Source organism: Notamacropus eugenii, chromosome 5 (assembly GCF_028372415.1).
Source record: "Notamacropus eugenii isolate mMacEug1 chromosome 5, mMacEug1.pri_v2, whole genome shotgun sequence".
NCBI lineage: Eukaryota > Metazoa > Chordata > Mammalia > Diprotodontia > Macropodidae > Notamacropus > Notamacropus eugenii.
This window is the reverse complement of record NC_092876.1, coordinates 78,261,216-78,283,517: the sequence shown is the minus strand read 5'-3', so window position 1 is coordinate 78,283,517 and position 22,302 is coordinate 78,261,216. Positions and strand designations below refer to the sequence as shown.

The following is a 22,302-nucleotide window of genomic DNA, read 5'->3' as shown; positions in this document are numbered from 1 at the left end:
AGCCCATGTGCTTGGCTTCACCAGTGGGGCTGGATCCAGCTGTGCTGCTGGGTCTGGAAAATGGTTTCAGGGACACGACTGATGTCCAAGTATGTGAGGGGCCATCACATGGAAGAGGGATTAGGCCTGTTGGGTCTGGCACCAGACAGCAGAATCAGTACAAGGGGGAGGGGAGGAAGTTGTCACAGGGAAGCAGATTTCAGCTCAATATAAGGTAAGATGGTAACAGAGGGGTTCCTCTGATAACAAAGCACAGATGCTCATGTGATGTTTGATAATTCCAAAGAGTTTAATCAAGTTCAATGTTAGGAAAAACACCCTGACAAAGAGCTGCCCAGTGGGAGGGAGTCAATCCAGCAAACATAACTGTCTGAAGCCCCAACTCTGTGCAAGGCACCGGGATCAGATTGGAGGGATAGACCACTTATGGGGGGAAGTCCCACAGTGGAGTCCTGAGTCCGATGGCCTGTTGCTCTCCCTTCAGAGCCCATGTCTATTAGCTCCTATTGGGGGTGTAACAAAATGAGGACAAGAGAGAGGACACACTTGTGAGGAAGCACCCCTTTATTGAAGCTTATGGATGTGCTGGACTTTTGGCCCCTACAGACGGAAAACAACAGAGATGCATTGGCAACAGCAGGCAACATGGGGAGGGCTGGAGAGCACCTGCCCCCAGATACCCAAGACGCAAAGAGGACCGGGCAGCAGGGGCTTCAGTGGGAAATGCCCTGCCACGGTCTCCATTTCATCTTCAGAAAACCCAAGTCTAATATAAAATAACACAAAAGAAGCAAGGAGAATACATATGGGGTAAGAGTTGAGCTAGCGCTGACACAGGCCATCAGGAAAGGCCACACGACTTGCCTGGATACAAAGGCCTGAGCTGACCAAGTCACTTGAAATCTTGAGCCAAAAGGGCCAAGCCTCCTATCTTCCAGGCCTGGAGGTGAGCTAGGCTGCCCACTGGTGAGGATACCCACAGCTGTATTGCCTGAGGGATCAGGTCCCCATCCTGCTCTGGGTCTAGGCCCCAGGGCCTACAGGGGTGGTCATTCCTCCTATGTCCATAGCATGGCAGTCATGAACAGGTTGTAAGACTCCTTTCTAGGAACATTACCACTCAAGGAAAGAGAGCTCTACTTTCTTTTGGGAGCAGTGGTGAAAGAAGGGAGAGGACAAGGAAGAAACCCCTTTCACTGTTTACAGTTTAGGGGGGCAGGGGAAGGTTCTTCAAGGTCCCTGGATCTCCGAGGCTAGGCATCCCCTCTGGCTCTGCCCCTAAGGAGAACTCATGCACTGTGTTGAGGTCACAACATCCGTGAGGCTGTCATGATGAGGAACTCCTCAAAGCTGAGCCGGACACTGCCCTGCATGCTGGTGTCCTTCTCTCGGAAAGCCTCGGTCAGCACCTGCAACTGGGTGCACACCTGGATGAAGCGGTCCAGCTGCATGGCAGGGTTGGCAGAACGTGGGCAGTATCGGGAAAGCAGGAGCTGAGTGAACTGAGGGCTCAGGTTGTAACCCATCTGAGACAGAGCTGGAAAGAAGGACAAACACGTAGGCTGAACACGGAAGCACCTTACTGCATAGAAACTTGACTCCACTGGGGTCCACGGAGACCAGCAAGCACTCACTCATGGGCAGGACACAACAGCAGGGGAGGCCCCAGAACTTGTCCAATCCAATCAGAACAGGGGTTCTGTCCTGCCAATGACAGGATCAGAGCTCTTTCGCAGGAAGAAACCAAACAGATCACTAAGTTCAACCATCTCATTTCACAGAAGGGGTAAACGAGGCAGACGGGGAAAGTGTTGCCTAGTCACCAAGGTACTAAGTGGCAGGGAACTGGGACTCCAAGCCAAGTGTCATCTCCACTACCTCCACTTTCCATTCCACCCTTTACCCGAAGGCTGCTCACATTCCATCTCCTTCAAGATGCCCACCTGCTTCCCTAAATCCCAGGACAACTGATGAGGGCAGGCATGATGGCACAAGCCCCCTGAGCAGGAGCTGGGCTGTTACTGATAGGCTCACCAGACAGACATAAAGAGCAGCGAGCCCAATTTCTCAATTTAAACAGGGGGAAACTGAGGCTCAGAGGAGGAAATGAGATGCCCAACAAGACTGTAAGCTCTCTGCTGTTAAGGACCTCTTCTTTCACGAGGAGCATTGTGGCACCACAGCAAGAACACTAGATTTGGAATCAATTTGGGGCTGGAGTCTGACCTCTGGCAATAATTTACTATGCGACCATGAGCAAGTCATTTCTCTGGGTCTCAGTTTCCTCATCTGTGAAGTGAGGAAGGTCAGACAGTCTCTAGGGTCCCACCCAAATCTGCAGTCCTTTTTTAACATCTCACATTATCTGGCATACAGAGCTGGGCACACGGAGCCCAAGCTCTTGCCCTGAACTGAACTGAATTCAGACTTCTTCCTTACCCAGTAAAGGGGGAAGCTGTGGGAGACACTAAGCCCTGCAGGTCACAACTGTTCTGGGAAGCAGTCCCAGGTTCTGGGAGCTTAGCCCTGAACCATGTGACACCAGAGAGGTACATAACTGGTTATTCAAGGGCTTGCAGATAACAAACACTCCAATTTATCAGTTATTTAGGTTCCAAATGGTTTTCCTCACCAATGGGTAGAGAGAAAAGAAACTCAAGCTGGCTGATCAGGCTACTTATCAGGGGCTGAAATCAGTGGCCATAAGGTGGTAGTGCAGTATTCATTAGCTGGGATTCCCTTCACAGGTAACCAAGAGCTTGCTGTCTAGTTCTTACATTAATGCAGTGAATTACCACAAGATCATTTCCCTCTTAGCTGCATTAACATCATGAGGTGAGTCTGTTGCCTTTGTCCCCCCGTGATCATGTGTCTGTGGGAAGAACTGGGGTGGGAGGAGCAGTGAAGGCCAATGTCTCCCCCAATCTTCCTTCTTGATGGGGCAGTGGTCACAGCATCACAAGACACCTGGCCCCCCACTTTGACTGGGCCTGTTCCCTAAGACCCCTGGGTTTCAGGCTAAACTATCCAGCAAAGGCCAGGGGAGCTGGATGGAGTCTGGGTCCAAACCTCCCAGTGTGGCTGCAGATGAGCTGGTACTGTTTTCTCCTAGCCCAGCCCTTGGCATCATTCAAAATGCTAGGCCTGCACCCTGAATATTGTCGCTGGCAATCTGAGAACACAGCAGGTCCCCAGGGGTCATGTGGACAGGCCCTAGGGGCCAGCTCACCTTGCTGCAGCTCATTGTAGCTGATGGAGCCTGAGTGGTCCCGGTCATATTGCTGGAAGAGGTTCTTCCACTGCTGGATGAAGGTCCACAAGGCAGAAAAGCCAAAGAGGTCGATCCGGCCTGTCTTGGTCTTGTCAAACATGTCTAAAAGGGAGGGATTGGGGCCAAAGATGCTATGACCACTGAAAATCAAGGGCTCCAGGAACCTGGCCTGCTGAGCTGTGGGAACTTTCCACATCTCTATTGCAGGGAAGATGACTCTCAACATAAGAAAGGGCACAGATGGAGGCAGGCCTACAAGATGGCCTAGGTTCTCTGGGAGGTTTCCCAGGGGCCTCTGTTTCTACCACTGACTTGTTGGAGTTGATCTGTCTGTATCACTTTACCTAAGTCATCTCTCTTGCAGAGAGGAACATAAAAGCAAAACCTCAAAAACGAGAAATGACTTTCCTAGGGCCACAAAAAAGGTCGTGGGTCCCCTCTGATCTGGAATTCAAACTAAGGTCTCTTATCTGAATGCCCCTTCTACTCAACCCAGTGCCTGGAATGAGGAGGTCCCACATTCTACACAGGAGTCAGCCAGGAGAGCCACACTGGGACCACTCCAACCCTATACTCCTTTCTGGCTCCAATCCACCAGATGCAACCATTTCCCAGGGAGCCAGCCACCTCTAGGGAGTTGGACAAGAGACTAGCTAATTTTTCAGGCTGCCTTCCTTCCAACTTCCTTCCTGCCTCAGGATCCCTGGATGTGGGAGATCTCATCAGTTTGCTCTTCAGTGAGTAGAAAGAGAAAGGGTAGAATGGGGCAAAGGGGTGGGACTCACTTATCATCATGAGGCAGGTTTCATCGTTGAATGCAGACCAATTGGAGTTGACCAAGGCCTGCTTGAGCTCCTTCACAGAGATGTAGCCACTGTGATCTGAATCCACTGTCTGGAACCAGGAATAAGCTTCGGGGTCTACACCAGGAGGAATGCTGCCTGGGAGAGCAAGCAGAATGTAGAACCTGGGTCAAGCCTCTGACTCCAATCTCTAGAGCAAGGCAATTCGAGCCTGAGTTTTAAAGGATAATGTATCTCCCCCCTGCTTTGTAGGAGAAAAACCACATACCAACAGAGCGGAAGCTCCTTGAGAGCAGGGACTGTTTCACTTTTTATCTCTCTAGTACTAAGCACAAGAACTGGCACAGAGTAGAAGCTTGATACATGTGTACTGATCAACTAAGATGTGGTATAGTTAAAACAGGATTAGATGTGGAGCAAGGTCTGACCTCCTGGGAAGGTCACTAAACTTCCTGCAACCTGAGTGGCCTTTTAATGAAGGAGTGAGGAAGAGGAGGGTTAGGGAGGAAGGCTCACATCTTAAAAAGAACAGGGTAAAAATATAAGTCTGTCTTGTTTTAGGGAGAAGTGGGGCTTATAGGTTTGTAAGAATAAGTTAATAAAAATATAGCGATAGGTCAACATTACACAATACAGAAAAATTAAAAGGTCAATGATACCATTTATTCTGAACTTTTTATTCACTACAGATCAATCTGTGTATGAATTCTCACCTGCAGAACAATGGTCCCACTGGAGTGGGTACGCCCTTCTACATATACAGTCCCAAACACTTCTTATGCCCTAGGAGGGAATTTCATTAATTGCTGTAGCTGAAAAACTTCCTCACTGGGGGGTGGAGCCAAGACGGCGGAGTAGAAAGATGCATATACCTTAGCGCTTCCCTCACAGCCCACAAAATACCAGAAAAAATGACTCTCAACAAATTCTACAGCAGCAAAAGCCACAGAACGACAGAGTGAAAGAGATTTCCAGCCAAAGGTAACCTGGAAGGCCAACAGGAAAGGTCTGTACCACGGGACAGGACGTTGAGCAGAGCGGAACCCAGCCCTGGCTGCACAGCATGGGGAGGAACAGGACCAGAACAGGCCTCTGGGGCAGAATCCCCAGCAGGGAGGGGCCCAGATCCCTCAACCCACAAGTGACAAAGAAAGTTTCAAAGGTCAGTGTGGGAGGACTTTCCCAGCCGGGTGAGAGGGGAGCAGGGTCTCCCCAGCACTGGCCACAGGTGGTAGCAGAGGCAGCAGTAGTAGTAGTAGCAACAAGCGGGGCCGCTATGGTGGCCACAGAAGCAGCCTGGGTCCATTGTCCCAGCGGCTCAGCTTAAAACCTCTAGGGGAATTGAGGGCTGAGGGGTCTGAACCTCAGCCCTCAGTGGCAGCCCCGCCCCCGCCTAAAGCCCCTAAAGGGAAATTGAGCAGCTGATCTGAATCTCAGCTCTGAGCAGGGTCCTGATGGGAGGAGCAAGAGGACCCACCTCTTGACAAAGGATTCAGAAGTCAAGTAACTGGCTGGAAAAATGCCCAAAAAAGGGAAAAAAATAAGACCATAGAAGGTTACTTTCTTGGTGAACAGGTGTCTCCTTCCATCCTTTCAGATGAGGAAGAACAATGCATGCTGTCAGAGGAAGTCAAGGCTTCTGCCTCCAGTACCTCCAAAATGAATATGAAATGGGCTCAGGCCATAGAAGAGCTTGAAAAATGTGTCAGCAGCTTGCTAAAGGAGAACCAAAAAAATGCTGAGGAAAATAACACCTTTAAAAATAGGCTAACTCAGTTAGAAAAAGAGGTCCAAAAAGCCACTGAGGAGAAGGTGGCTTTAAAAAGTAGAATCAGCCAAATGAAAAAGGAGGTTCAAAAACTCACTGAACAAAATAGTTCTTTAAAAATGAGAGTGGAGTTCAGGGAAGCTAAATGACTATACAATAAACCAAGAAGTTACAAAACAAAACCAAAAGACTGAAAAAATTGAAGATAATGTGAAACATTTCATTGGAAAAACAAGTGACCTGGTAGATCCAGGAGAGACTATTTAAAAATTATGGGACTACCTGAAAGCCATGATCAAAAAAAGAGCCTAGACATTATCTTTCATGAAATTATCAAGGAAAACTGCCCTGATATTCTAGAACCAGAGGGCAAAATAAATATTGAAAGAATCCACCGATCACCTCCTCAAAGAGAGAAACTCGTAGGAATATTGTGGCCAAATTTCAGAGTTCCCAGGTCAAGGAGAAAATACTGCAAGCAGCTAGAAAGAAACAATTCGAGTATTGTGGAAATATAATCAGGATAACACAGGATCTGGCAGCTTCTACATTAAGAGATCAAAGGGCTTGGAATAGAATATTCCAGAAGTCAAAGGAACTGGGATTAAAACCAAGAATCACCTACCCAGCAAAACTGAGTATAATACTTCAAGGGAAAAAATGGTCATTCAATGATATAGAGGACTTTCAAGCATTCATGATGAAAAGACCAGAACCGAATAGAAAATTTGACTGTCAAACACAAGAATCCAAAGAAGCATGAAAAGGTAAACAGGAAAGAGAAATCATAAAGAACTTTCTAAACCTGAACTGTTTACATTCCTACATGGAAAGATAATAATTTGTAACTCTTGAAACTTTTCTTAGTATTTGGGTAGGTGGAGGCATTATACATACACATACACACACACACACACACACACACACACACACACACACACACACACAGTACAGGTTGAGTTGAATCAGAAGAGATGATATCCATAAAAAATAAAATAAAATTAAGGGGTAAGAGAGGAAAATATTGGGAGGAGAAAGGGAGAAATGAAATGGGGCAGACTATCACTCATAAGAGATAAGAAAAATCTTATTCAATGGAGGAGAAAAGGGAGGAGGTGAGAGGGGAAAAGTGAAGCTTACTCTCTTCACATATGGCCTAAGGAGGGAATAACATGCTCACTCAATTTGGTAGGAAAATCTATCTTACACTACAGGAAAGTAGGGGAGAAGGTGACAAGTGGGGTGAAGGGATGACAGAAGGGAGTAACTAGAAGTAAACACTTTTGGGAAGGGACAAGGTCAAATGAGAGAATAGAAAAAAAGGGAGTACAAGTATAGTCAGTCTTACATAACATGACTATTATGGAAGACTTTTGCAAAAGAACACATATATAGCCTGTATTGAATTGCCTTCTTGGGATGCCTTCTCAGTGGGGATGGATGGGGAGAGAGGGAGGGAGAGAAGTTGGAATTCAAAGTATTAGAAACGAATGTTGAGAATTGTTATTGCATATAACTGGGAAATAAGAAACACAGGGAATGGGGTATAGAAATTTATCTTGCCCTACAAGAAAAGAGAGAAGATGGGGATAAGGGAAGGGTGGGGTGTGATAGAAGGAAGGGTACATTGAGGGAAGGGGTAATCAGAATGCAAGGTGTTATGGGGTGGGGGAAGAGGAGAGATGGGGAGAAAAATTAGAACTCAAAATTTTGTGGAAATGAATGTTGAAATCTAAAAATAAATAAATAAAACTATTAAAAAAAAAAAGAAAAAAAAAACATCCTTACTTATAAACTACTCCCTGGGGAAGAGTCTCAGCTAGGCTGGGCCTCAGAGGACATAGATTTCATCCTTGGGCCCACACTGGGGGGCTTTCCAGTATGGTGGGCTCTGTTAAAGCTAACACTCTACTGGTCTCCAAAAGGCCAAGGTTACCACCATATAATGATGAGATGCTGAAGGAGAATGTCATTTGGGGCTAGGGAGGGGAAGATCTGAATTATCACAAATTAAGAATTGTAGGAGAGATGGGGTATTGAGGGAAGGAGGTCTGCCTATTCATGCTCAACTAAGGAAACATCAGGCTATCAGACGGAGTTCTAGGAGATCCAAGAAAAATTCAGCTAAAGTCTTAATATACCAACTATGGGAGGGGGGAAGATTCTGGAGGGGGAGAGTGGAAAAGCAGGGGGAAGGAAAACTGGAATGGTGAGGAGACAGGCAGAGTGAACAACAAAAGGAGGGGAGAGACCTGCTATTCTGTGCATGGTCCACATAACTGAAGCCACTCCTGAAGAATCAGATTATTTGAATAGCAGGAATGGAAAGAATCTCAGAACAGCATCAGAGCTGAAGATGTCCTCAGAACTCTGAGGGTCAGTGCTTGTAGGGGCTTTGTAATCTACAATGTCAGGTCTGGAAGAAACCTTAGAGATGATATGATACTGCCCACTCACTTTACAGAGAAAGAAACTGAGGCCAAAATTCCCAGGTAGGCGCATACTGGGGATGAATGAGTGGCCCTGATTACACTGGAGACTTTGTTTAGGCTTAGGGTGAGAAGGAAAGGGGAAAAATAAAATCCAGTCTGATGCTGGATAAGAGCAAACAGATGGGGGGTTGGGGGCTTCAGTAAGATAAAGCTGCTGTCCCAGCCAGCCCAGGGCTGCTGGGGGCCTGAGTCTCTCCTGAAAGTAGCCTATGAGCACAGAGGGGCTCAAAAGATTTACTTTTTCTTTTCCAACAACACCACTCCTGTGGGGACCTTCAAGAAGGTACTAACCTCGTAGATTGGAGTCCATAGTTCAAGCAGGCCATGGCAGTGTTGAGGCCATCGAGCAGAAGGGAGGCACAAGGGCACTCTCCAGATGGATGTACCCAGTTTCCTTCTCCTTTTACAGCACCTCCAGTCCCCCTCCCACCCCTGCTCTCTTCCTTCACTGCTCTCTTGGCTTTAAGGGTCTCCAAACTACCCCAGCACAGTTAAAGGCTAGCCTTGCTCTCTATTAGCCCATTTTCAATTGTGCCCTTTGCTCCCATGACACAGCCCTAGGAAACAAGAACAGGTAGGGCTGATTCTCCCCATGGGGGGACGTAAGAACTAAGATTCAGACTAAGGGTCAGGGAGCAAGCTGCTCACATGTTAATCAACATGTGATCCCAACTAAGGAGGGGTTACTTTACAGAACTGGATAAGACAATGGCAAAATTCACTTGGAGGAATGTGGAGATCAAGAATTTCAAGGAAAATAATGAAAAGAGGATGAGAACAAAAGGAGTCTACATTACTGAACTGCAAACTACATCAGAAAACAGCAACCATCAAATTATTTGGTACTGACTGAAAAGCTGAAAAGTGAAACAAAATAGGCAAGAAGGCTTAGAAGGAAATAAACATAAAGAAAGTAGCCTAATGTTCAATGAATCAAGAGGGGAGCCCTCTTTATGTGACAAGAATTGCTGTGATGGCTGGAAGCGGGCTGGCAGAAAACCCAATCAGATCAGCATCTTAATATTACACACCATAATCAGCTCCCAGGGAATATGACCTATCCATAAAAGGCCACATGATAAAAAAACATAGAGGCAACCGGAAGCAGGTGCCTTTCACAACTACAGAATGAAATGAGTGACAAATCATAAAAGGCAAAACTGAGAAGTTCAATACTATAATATTAAAAAGTTTTTGTACAAAATCATTACAACCAAAAAGGTGTTGATTAGGTAAAAAATCCTGGCACCAAAAATCTCTGATAAAAGTTTGATATCCAAGATATATAACACATATAGAACTGATACAAACGTACAACACTAAGAGGCATTTCCTAATACATAAGAGGTCAAAGAGTAAGCAATGAGCCACTAGTAACTTGTGATTCCAATGTCTGCAGGATTTTGGTGACCTCTCCAAGCACACCTCCTGCTCCTGGCCCCCTCTGTGGATCTAACAAGGTGATCAGGACGGCTGCCCTGCTAAGCCCCTCAGGTATTTGAAAGTGAGAACATCAAAGAAAACTCTTTGGCCAGTAATTTGTTGCTACTTCCCAAGTTTGCATAATTCCACGGGCTTAGCTTAGCTGCTGCTGCACTGTGGCGGACTGCCCTTCTAAATGGGAACATGGAACTCACAGAATTCCTTATATCAGCAGGGTCAAACTCAAAGAGAAAGCGGCCACTAATCTGTAAGTAGAGATCCCTGCAGGCTGCATATTGACTTAGTTTTAAAATGTGATATTATCTATGTTTTACTGTATTCTCACTGGTTAAATATTTCCCAAATCCATTTTACTTTGGTTCAGGCAATACTCCAGACTATTGCAGGTCCATAGCCTGTAGTTTTTGACACCTTTGCCTTACATCATTCATAATGGCTAAATACCACAATCTCTCTAGCCACTGATAGAACCACTAATATTCCATCCATACACTGGATCAGGGCAGTTTGGCTTGTTGCTAGCCAGGGAAAAGAATGAAGCATCTTAATCTGTTGGCTTAACTCTGCAAGCCAGGGCTTAAAGTCAATTCTGATGAGTGCACAGATCAGGTCATCTGCCTATAGTTGGCAATACCTGTCCTTTCTGCGCCAATCAACAGTAAATGAAGAGATTAAAAGGTTGGTTGGAGACATTAGATTCTGTTTTTCCATGCAGCCCAGAACTGCCTTGAATCTATTCACAACCTGTATTGCCCAGGAGGGCGGCCACCTTCAAGATGAGATCCATGCAACTCTGCAGAGGCCTTCATCAAAGATAGTCTCATAGGTGAACACTCCTTGAATAGAGCTGAATGAGACTTTCTGCTGACTTTCTGTAAAAGGAGAGGGTCATGTGAATGGTCACGGAATCAGCTGTTCTATCCAGGAGCACTGAAGAGATGCTTTCTCAAGCCAGCAGCTTCAAGGGAATCATAAAAGCCTATCAACAACCGAGCTCAAAAATGCAAGGTCAGTATTCACAGAAGCAAACTGGGAATGATGCTTGGGGCCTGGAATCAAATCAGGGAGCATTCTTTAGAATATCTTTCTTCTCACTTATCCCAGCCTCTCAAGTGAATTCAAGTGAGCAGCATCCACTGCTGTATCCATGGTGGCCAGGCCAAGAACAAAGCATCTGGGTCTGCTGAGTCCATAAAGTTTTCAAAAGAAGAAACACCAACCATTAACAAACATTAAAAATGCTCCAAATCACTAACAATGTAAAAAGTGTAAATGAAAACACTTTCTTTCTTTCTTTCTCAATTTCCATCAAAAAGATGAAAAAAGGTGGAAACAGTTTATGAGGGGCTCTAGGAAAACAGGCAGATTGATACACTGGGATGGTAGAGCTGTGAGTGTACTGGACCAAGTGTTCTAGAAGACAATTTGGAATTAAGTGAGTAATGTGACTAAACTATTTACACCCCTGTGCCCAGCAATCTCACCACTGGGAAGATCCTGAAAAGAGAGCCAATCAAAAGAAAATCATGCTAGATATCCAAAATACTTATAAAAGCACAAAAACCTAGAAATAAATTAACTGGAAAATGGTGAACAAAGTGTGATATAAGGATATAATGGTCTATTACTGCATGTTAAAAAATGATGAGTATGAAGAACTCAGAGAAACACAGAAGACTTACATGAACTGATGCAGAGGAAAAAAAGCAGGACCAGGAGCACAATAAATATGGTCACAGTGATGTCAATGGAAGCGACACTAACAGGCATCCAAATTCAGTTAATATGGCTCTAAGGCTGGGAACCCGGAGGACTGGGACAAAGTAGGAGCCTCAACAGAACAAGGAGAATTTAGAGGAGAGAAGGTTTCTAGAGGATGATAATAATTGATTCTATTTTGGATGTGTTGAACTTGAGATACTGACAGTACACTGGGGAAGATGGCCAGCAGGTTGATAATGCAGGACTGGAGTTTAAAAGAGAATAATAAGGCTGGACATATGGATACAGAAATCATCTACCTGCATAGAGATAACCGAATTCACCCACTCCCACCCCCTGCCAAGATGAAATCACCTTGCAAGAAAATAGGGACAAGGATGGGACCTCGGGGGTCACACATACATTTAGAAGGGAGGCTATGGTTGGAGACATTATATTCTGTTTTTCAGCAAACGACAGAAAGACAGAACTCCTCAAAATAATGTTAGGAGGAGAACCAAAGGGAACGATGTCACAGAAGCCAAGGCAGGACAGCATCTAAGACAAGGGGCAGTGGTAGTTAACAGTGTCAAAAACCGTAGAAAGGTCAAGTAGGGTGAGGCTTTTGCACTTCTGAGATTCCTGATAGCAAATGAATGGCAGATCAAGTAACAAGCATTAATTAAGCCCCTTCTAGGTGCTAGGCATGAAGAAGCAGCCAATGAACATACACAACTTTTCTCAGGAGGCTGATTGTACAAAGTGAGCTGAAGGGCAGCTTAAGGAAATGTTGGAACAAGCAAGGTGGTGTTGGTTTGTTAGAATGGGGGAGACCTGGGAATATCGGTAAGACCAGAAAGCAGTAAGGAAGAAGCCAGTGTATAAAAGGAGACTGAAGGTGGGAGCACGTGATAAAGGACTATTTTTGTGTCAGAAATGCAGCAAAGGAGGAGAGAATGGAGAATGTAAAGAGGTTCTGAGGAACAGAAGAGGGTATAGAGAGTTTGAGGAAAGAAGGAAAAGCCTGGAAGTATGACAGTCAATCAGGGAAAAGAAAAAGACTGCCACACAGCAGTGATGGTCCAGTTAAAAACAGATCCCCTAAATGGGCAGTGACCCCAGGGGGCACAGCTGAGTCACTTCCTCCAGTGGCATTCTGCAGCACATGAGCAGGAGCAGAGATGAGTGGTGAGGTAATCCAGGGCTGAGGTTTGGTAAAGTGTGAGTAAGAACAGGAGAATAGGACCAGGGATTCAGGGCAGGAGAAGATACAGGTGAACTAACTTAAAGAGTAAAGACTGTGAAGCAAAGAAAATGAGGCCAAAGCAGGGGTAATGGACTGAAAGTTACAGTGGACAATGCAGATGTTCAGGAAGAGCGAGGGAGAGGGAGAGATGAACAGAGCAGAAGTTAGCTTTCTCCACTCACCTGCTGATGGGCCTTGCCCATAAGGTCCTGCTTGAGGGGTGTTATAGGGATTTGTAGCAGGCTGACCATAGGGACCTCCTGGGGCAGAGCCTCCATAGGGTCCTCCAGGAGCTGATGAGGGGTGCCCCCCAGGGCTGGGATGTCCATAGGCTCCACCACCAGATGGTGGTCTGTAGGGCCCTCCAGGAGCTGGACCTCCATAACCCCCACCAGGGGGTAGCCCCCCTCCATACTGGGGATGTCCTGGGTAATAACTGCCTGGGGGGGCTCCTGGGGCTTGTCCAGCAGCTCCTGGGTAGCCCTGTGGAAAGGAAGAAAGATACCAAGAGTAAGAACAGTGACACAAACTTGGGAAGAAGCTCCCTTACACCTGTTCAAGGGTCTTCCCAGCAACTCCTGATCTTTACAGAAGGCAGGACAAGGACTGGAGTGATCCTAGAGGGATCACTGAGGCCAGGGCTCTTTCTAGGTTTCTCTCGGGAGCTCAGTGATCAGTGATACCTGGAGGAGGCAGTGATCTCTTTTGTCATTTACTCAGTTTGAGGTTGATGAGTAAATAAATGGTTGGGTGCCGCATTTTAGGAAGGGCACTGACAAGCTACAGAATACCCAGAAGTGCAGGCACCAGATTGGTAAGCATACTGAAGAATATGAAACATGAGGTTCTGTTGAGGAAACTGGTGATATTCAACTTGGGAAAGAGAAGGTTCAGGGAAGACACAGTAACTGCCATATGGATGGGGGACACGATTTGTTCTCCTTGGCCCCAAGGACAGAACAAAAGCAACGTGTAGAAGTGGCTGGATGTGAGGAAAACTTCTTAACAATTAGGGCGACCCCTAAGTGAAATAAGAGACTGTCTCCAAAGTAACAGATCTTGACCTAGGTCCATGAACTTGGCTTAAGAAAATTTTTTTATAACTATTTCAATACAATTAACTTTCTTTGTAATCCTATGTATTTCCTTTTATGCATTTAAACTATTCTTTGCAAAAGGAGTCCACAGGTTTTGACAATGGTATCTAGTTCACCAAGAAGGTTAAGAAGGCCTGCCACTCCCGCCTGCCAAGAGGGAGGCTCTTTATCACCTGACATTTTTGAGGGAAGGCTGGATGCCACTTTGGGGACATGTAGAAAGGATTCTAGGTAGAAAGACATCAGAGCAGGTGGTCCCTGAAATACCTTCCAAGCCTGAGATTCCAGGATTGTGTTTTTCTTGAGGAAACACTCAGTGTGGGGCCATGAAAAAAACACTGCCCTACAAAGGGGAAGGCTTGTGTTGTGTGACTGAACCACTTGCCAGCCGAATCATCTTGAAGAAGAGGGGCAAATTCCATTTGTATTGAGCTCAAGGCCTTCAGAGCACTTTCCTTACTATCACCCTGTGAAAGATGTAGTGCGGTATTATTCTCATTTTAGAAAGGATGAAGCTGAGGTTTGGGAGATTGCGTGACTTGCCCGTGACCACCGAGGCACAGCCAGCGATCAAAGGCAGGTCTCCTCTAGCGCCTGACTCAGGTACCAGCTCTTCCAGGAAGCCTTTCCTGACTCCACCAAATGGAACTCATCTTGTTCTTGTCAAGTTCTTTGTGGCTCTTTCCCCAGATCCCAGATCTCTCCTTTATACTTACTTCCCTTCTAGATTATAAACTCACTGAAAACACTGAGAAGTGGGCCCTGCACAGAGTAGTAACTTGAGATGTTGGTTGAATGAATGCAATGAATGGATCCTCCCCACTGGGGATGTCAAAGCTAGTATAAGTAGGGGTGGACATACACCTGCCTTCTTCCGCTCTCTGGGGGCTGAGTCCAACCACAAACAGTTCAATGTGCAACAAAGGCCCAGGGCCAGGAACTGAATCAGGAAGTATTCAAATGAAAAGAAAGTCAAGGAACAAAGGTTATAAAGAGTCAGGGCCCAGTGCCAGCTCCCTGAAATTGGGGCATACACCTTTAAGTTTAGCTAAGTTCCACACTCAGGGCACAACAACTAAATTCTTACTTTGCTGTATCTAAAACACACAAATGCTAATATGTTAAACTAGCTGAGAAGAGCCTGTCCTTGGCTATAAAGTGGTTTAATGGACTATATACCTCATACACAAAGGCTCTAGGCAGGAAGTGATTCCTCCCCTCCTTATAAAATTTCCTTGAGAGTGGGACTGTCATCTCATAGTAAACCACTAACAAATGGTTGCTGAATTGAATTAAATCTCTCATAGCACTTGGATTGTACTTTTGCACTTAGTGTATTTAATTCAAACATCTATTAAGCACCTTCTGTGTACAGTATCCCCTTCTAGGAACTAAGGAAGAGACCAATTTTACATAAGGAGGCAACAGGGCAGAGTAGGAAAAATTTTCTACTTTCCAATTTCCAAAAAACTGGAATCAGACTGCAACTGGGTTGTGCTCCTGGTTATGGGAAAATCAATTAGTCTCTCTGAGCCTCAATTTACCTGTAAAACAGACATAATACTCCTCAAGGAGAAAGTATGACATTACTGGATAGAGTACTGCACATAAGAGCCAGGAGATATGTGTTCCAATCTTGCCTCATGTAGCAAGAGTCAGGACCACCTGGGTTTGAATGCTACTTCAGACTTTTTAGTTGCATTAACCCCAGCAAGTCACTTAACCTCTCTCAACCAAAGTTTCATCACCTGTAAAATGGGGATGATATGGTATATGTGAAGTGGTCTGAAAAGCTTAAAGCACCATATTGATGTCAACTATCACTTTATGGCCAACTGTACAACTAAATGGGCGAAGGAAAAGGTGGGGTTCCCTAAATCTTATCAGCCTCAGACTTCTCCTAAAAACTTCAGGCTGCGAATCCAGAAACCAGCAACCATTAAATGACTATGGCTGCTCTACACCTGTAACCTGGGGTCCTCCCTTGCTGAGGCAGGGGCCCAGGAAGCACTTGTTCTACTCTAGATAAGACAGCATGTTGGCTTTGGGATCAGGACACTTGGCGTCAAATGCCACCCTTGAAACTGACTGTATGGCATTGAGCACAAGTCACTTTACATCCCTGAGCCTCAGTTTACTGCTCTGTAAAATGGAGATAATTAAAACTTTTAAGACTTCATTCATTATAGAAATGGAGGCTATTACTATAATTGAAGTACAATGGTGGTAGGGCCCTCAAACGAAGGGGTGTGGACTACAGAACCTTCCTGTGTCTCTGAACTTTTCCCACCCAAAGTAGGATCCCCATATCATACACCTCTCTCTACCTCCCAAGTCAGAAAGGACTCCCCTACTACTGGAGTTCCAACACCTGCACCGATTTTCAGGTCCATAGCACCAGGTCAGTGGAAAGTTACCAGGAGTATGCAGGAACAGGCTGGAATTCTCCAGAGTCCCACTGTGTTCTGCTTGGGAGGCAGGGCTAGGGAGGGCAGGAACAACTTAGTGAGGTGTGAAACAACATATGAGTATGGCTGCCTAGGAGGTTTAGAAAAAAAGGACTCAGGGAAGGGAGAAGCAGGGGAAAATAATTTCTTCTGTCCCTTGGGCTGCACCACTATTGTCAATATATCACTACTCTCCTGATGCTTTCAGATAATGCATCTTGTGCAGAAACTCCCTCCAGCATGGTTACCCACAATGAACAGTCACGCTGTGTGACTGGGGTCATAGGTAATTTGCAGTAATTCAATTAAATAACTATTCATAAAGTGACCTTTACCAAGCCACACAAGGCCTCCAAGCATGCTCTGCCCTATGGAGGCTGGACCATGGCCAGAGACCACAGGCAAATGGAGGATACACCCAGACAACAATAGAGGCTGATAAATAATCAAGTCCTAAATTAAATATAATCCAATGCCATAATGAGGGTACAGACTATATGTGTTTTGAGTTCTGAGGGTAATTCAGGGAATTTCCAATAATGCCCCCCCCCCTTCCCTCTGCCCCATATGCCTGCGTAAGGCTGGCAGGGCGGATACTTCTTACAGTTCCTTTTACAGAGAGGAGAACTGAAATTCCATGGGGCAGTGGTATGCCCCATGTTACAATGAGAGGTGGTGTGGAAAGTAGTACTTATGATGCCAATTTTACAGATGAGGAAACTGATACTCAGAGAGGTAAAGTTTCTTACTTCTGGTCACATAGCTAGTTCTGGTCTCTTGACTCCATATACGGGGGCTAATTATTAGGGATTATGGAACAAGAAAGACTGGAAATACCTAAGGATGGTGGATATGGGCAGATGGAGAGAAGGGGAAGAAAACGGTGAACTCAAATCTGACAAAATCAAACATGCCCCGTTTTAGACAGCCTAAGAACTTAAGTTCTGCTGTGATGGGGTTTAAGAGTAAAGAGAAGACTGAAGCATCCTCTGACCAAGGTGCCAATGATTTGGCCAATCCTGAACAACAACAACAACAAAAACAGGGTTTACAAAGTACATTTCTCAAAACCACCATGCAAAGCAAGTAATATCATTACTGCCATTTTTAGAGGTGAGAAAACTGAAGCTCAGACATGTTAACTGATGTTTGTGTTACATCTGTCTGAAGCAGGAGTCTCAAACTCAGGGCTCCCCATACTAAGTCTAGTACTTTCCATTACACCATTCTGCCTCATGTGGAAAGGACATCTGCCTGGTTTACTAGGTCCCAGAAAACTGAATGAGGAATGATGGATAGAAATGGGTGAGACCCAAATCTGCATCCTTGAAGCTCCCATCTTTGGCTTCTAATTCAGCTCTAAGGAGGCAGCAGAAGTCTCCATCAGCCAATCCTCACAGGGAGCCCTGCTCACCACTACGTTTATTGTGTGTGGGATCCTTGTCTGGTCAGGTAGACTAGATGGCCTTGAAGGTCCTCTCCAACCCTGGGATTCTGAGCCTAAACCCCCTGTTATTTCCACTGTGACAGTCTGCCCCAATAACAGAGGTTAGGCCTGGAGTATGGAACCTGCCATGAGGCCATGGTCTGGGCACAGAGAATATAAACTCCTGAATAAAAGGTGAACTGAGTTTGGCCTTAGCCCTTGTTTGTCATCTGTCTTGCCTGGAGCCACCCCCTTGTCCACATCCTGCGTCTACACCTCTATCCCAACTGGTCCTGAGGGCCTCATGGGCAGAGTCCTGGGCTTGTCTCCAGACTCAGCTGCTTCTCCTTTTCTGGTTACCTTTTGCCTTGGATGGACCAATTTCCAGACATGTCTCCCCCAGTGAAAAGGAAGCCCCTTTGAAAATAGGACTTATCCTTGGTTTTGCTCATGATTCGGGCTACAGCACACAGCAAGTACTTAATGTTAGGCACTTACCCTTTGTTGAATGAAAAGAATAAGAAAACTCTTTCAACTTCCCACTCTGGGCAATTCAACACATATTTAGGATACCATCCCTGCAGTGTGTGTGTGGGGTGTGTGTAAAGAAGGGGAGGAAGCACCCCAACCACACACATACACTCTATATAAGACAGCTGAAGAGCGGATGGGTCTGGAGGCCTTGAACACATACCAGCTGTGTGACCTCAGTCCAGTCATTTCACCTCTGCTTGTCTCAGTTTCCCTAACTATAAAATGGGGATCACAACAGCATCGACCTCACAGGGTTGTTGTGAGGAATAAGGGAAAGCATATGTGTAAAGTGCTTTGCAAACTTTAAAGCGCTATATAAAAACCAACCATCAGAAGGAAAATTAAGGCAAGAGAAAATGTGACTAACTGGGGGAAGCAGGTAAAGATGCATGGAAGAGGCGACACCAGAGTAGAGCCTTAATGGCCAAAGGGAGGAGGGCATTCCAGCAACGGCACATCATGCTTAAATGCACAGAGACAGGAGAATGAGCTCTGGAACAGATCCAACCTTGCTAGGACCCATCTGTGGTAGGGAACAGCAGGAGATAATGATGGAAAGCAATGGAGCCGTATTTAATTCTGGAGGTAATGGGGACCTACTGAAGGTATATGAGTAAGGAATGATATGGTGAAAAGGAAAATTATCTTGATGTCAGTAGTGGTATGAAGAATGGATTGGACAAGAGACCAGGAGCTTGGAGATCAATTTTGGCCTGAAAGATATTAGAACGGTCCAGATGAGAGGCCACAAGGACCTGAACTAGGGCAGCAGATGTGACGGGAAAGGCAATGGATGTGGGAGGGGTGGAGGCCTAATTAACATGACTTGACCACGGTCAGCTCTGAGGACTAGGATGGAGAAAGAGAAAGGGAGACTGAAGTTATGGACCTGGGCAGGGCAGCGGGGCCTCCAGAGAAACAGGGAAGTTTGAAGGGCTGGCTGAGAGGATGCATGACAGTGCATTGCGTCTGTGGCCAGGGAAGTACTATGTTCACACGGTCCTGTTCTCTGCTGTTTCTTGAGTTCACATCCTGCCTTCCCTAGACTGAAGCTCCTCATGGGCAGGAGCCACTCTTACCAGATAAAACGGGGAGTCAGAAGAGGACAGGGAATGCTGGATCTGAAGCTCAGCTTCACTACTTGACAGCTCTGTGACTGAGGGTGCTTCCCTTTGGGGGGTCTCAGTTCTCTTATTGATTCTTAATCTTTTCTATGTCGTGGCAGACAAAGCGAGCCTCCTGCTGTTTTTAAATGCATAAAATAAAACACGCAGGATATTGAACAATAATAAAAGACAAAGCTATTGTGAAGACCGAGAGAGCTTTAGGAGGGTCAGGCATTACCACTACCTTTGCTATTCCACCCTCCTCCTCCTCACCACCCACCCCACAGGACTACTGTGAGGAAACACAATTCCACACCAACAGGAATGACGACCGGCAGCTGAGAGAGCCCGGCCCTGGCCCGGGCGGTCATCAGAGGTTCTCCTCTTGGTTCTGCTACTAACCCACGGTCCCCAGGTCCTCAAGGGCGGCCCTCTGACCGCACCCGCACTCCACAGAACGGATCCCCTCGATAAGTGGATCTGTCCTGTAAAACGGCCGCACCCGAGGACCTAGCAGGCCACACGCGGTCTTCAGGCTGAAGGTTCCCCATCCCTGCCTTAGGACAGGACCTGTCAGAGGCGGAAGGCACCTAGAACGCAGAGCGTCAGAGCTGGAAAGGCCCTTAGAACACAGGCCATCGGCGGGACCCGGGGCCTCGGACACCCCAGGACGGTGGCCCGGGGGGCGTGGGAGGCTCGGGCGGGAGCCGCCCTCAGCCGAGGTGCCAGGGGGGCACGGCCGCCGCCGCCGCCGCTTCCCGGCCTCTGCCCCTGGCTGGCGGAGGCCCCGGACAGACCTCCCAGCCGGGGAGGAGCCCAACCCCCAGGCCCGACCCCTCCCGGGCCGGCCCGGATCGGTTCAGCGCTCCCTTAGTCACTCACCTGCCCGTACGGGTAGCTAGACATGGCGTCTGTGACGTTGCGGCGCGAGGAGGCGCGGCCTGCACGTTCTCACGAGAGCGAGGCGGAGGCGAGCCCGGCTGCTGATTGGAGGGGATCCGTGGGAGCCTTGGGCGGATGTGACGTAATGAGGCGAGGCTCGCTTACCACCAGCCCCGGCTGGCTCCAGGTGGAAGTGCCCCTTTGGCCTACGTTCGGCTGCTGTGGCGGCAGCCCGGCCTGCAGGCCCTCGGGCTCTTTTCTCCTCCACTTCAAAGACGCACCTCGGGCTCTCCGGAGATGCCTTGCTTCACCAGCGAACAGAGGCCGCGGCGGCCATATTGGACCAGGCCGATGGAGTAGCGGGGCCTGACTTGCAGTGCTCCTTTAACGTCACATCCTGGCGAGCCGTTCTCGGAGGGGCGGGGCTCGGGTTGTCTGGGTGGCAGCGCCCCCTGCAGGACGGGGGTGTAGGCGCCAGGGAAGCCTGGCGAGCAAAGCTGGGGATGACGTTCTGAGGCTGATGGCACGGATGCTCACTCGTTCATTCACTCACTCACTCGTTCATTCACTCAGTCATTCACTCACTCGTTCACTCACTCGTTCATTCACTCACTCGTTCACTCACTCACTCGTTCACTCACTCGTTCATTCACTCACTCGTTCACTCATTCGTTCATTCACTCACTCGTTCACTCACTCGTTCATTCACTCACTCGTTCACTCACTCATTCATTCACTCATTCGTTCACTCACTTGTTCATTCACTCACTCGTTCACTCACTCATTCACTCATTCATTCATTCACTCACTCATTCATTCACTCATTCTTTCACTCACTCATTCATTCACTCACTCGTTCATTCACTCACTTGTTCATTCATTCATTCATATACCAAATAAAAACCCGGTAATTCCCTGACTTCACACTTCCCAGTTCGCATTGTCTCCTTTTTCCTCCCGCGGCCACTCATCGTTCAGACCCTCCTCATCTTTCACCTTTTGTGGTTCAGTTGTATCCAACTTTGCCATTTCCATCTCTAGCTCATTTTACAGATAAGGAAACTGAGGCAGAGTTAGCCACTTGCTCAGGGTCCTGCAGCTAACAAGTGTCTGAGACGGGATTTGAACTCATGAAGATGAGTCCGCTGCCCCACCTCTCTCACCTGGCCTGCTAGTAGCCCCTAGTTCACCTTCCTGCCTCAAGTCCCAGCAGTCTAATCCTGGGCTGCTAACGTGTTTCACTCCCTTGTGCAGTAAATGCCAGTGGTTTCCTATGGACTTTGGGGTCAGATATCCACGTCTTTGTTTGGCATTTAAAGCCCTGGAGAAACTGGCCCTGACCTGCCTGTCCAGCCTTATTATGAGTTATTTACTCACTTCCCTGCTCTCAGGGCCCCAGCCACCTTGCTCTTCCTCACACAAGACACTACTTTCCCACCTCCATACTATTGCCCAGGCCATCCCTCATGCATGGGATAGACTTACTTCCTCTTCACCTCTGCTCCTTAGAATCCCTTGTTTCTCAGCTCAAACACCACCTTCTCCATGAAACCCTCCTCTTATGCCCCCAGTCTCGTTAACTTGTATTTACCTTGTGTGTACTCATAAGAATGAATGGAAAAAAACATTTTCAGAAGATTTCCACCCCAGGGTAGTTGGAAAGGAGACAGTTCCTTAGGGTGCAGCAATGGTGCATGGTAATGCCCAAGAGTCTTGAGGAGTGGTAGCAGTAGGGTGGGCGCTAAATTTCTGTGGTCTACTATCTTACCCAAAGGATTGAAGTTGGTGACTCCACATAAGGAAACTGAAGCCCATGGGGTTCAAGTAGCATAAGTCATTGCCTATTTAGGCAGTGGAATGGGAAGGGGACAATCATTTATTAAACATTTACTATGTGCCAGGAAGGTCAGCTAGATGGTTCAGTGGATAGAGCACCAGGCTGGAGTCAGGAAGATCCGAGTTCAAATCCAGCCTCAGACACTTGCTAGTTATATAACTCTGTGTAAGTCTCTTAAACCCTATTTGCCTCAGTTGTCATCTATAAAATGGGGGCACATTGAAGAAGGAAATGGCAAACCATTCCAGC

At 46.9% G+C, this 22,302-nt stretch overlaps 1 protein-coding gene across 2 annotated transcripts; it reads right to left on the bottom strand.

The window, feature by feature from the left end:
- Nucleotides 1-546: 546 nt before the first annotated feature.
- Nucleotides 547-21,116, bottom strand: PEF1 (penta-EF-hand domain containing 1). Of its 2 annotated transcripts, none has more exons than XM_072609894.1 (5): nt 20,217-21,116; nt 12,907-13,207; nt 4,057-4,212; nt 3,230-3,373; nt 547-1,704 (listed from the first exon to the last, which is right to left on the bottom strand). In XM_072609894.1, exons 1-5 carry the CDS (start codon nt 20,238-20,240, stop codon nt 1,631-1,633), a joined length of 699 nt encoding a protein of 232 aa, XP_072465995.1. In that variant the 5' UTR covers nt 20,241-21,116; the 3' UTR covers nt 547-1,630. The 2 variants fall into 2 exon arrangements, with proteins under 2 accessions (XP_072465995.1, XP_072465994.1); XM_072609893.1 differs by having other exon boundaries at nt 547-1,537.
- Between the last annotated feature and the right edge of the window lie 1,186 nt (nt 21,117-22,302).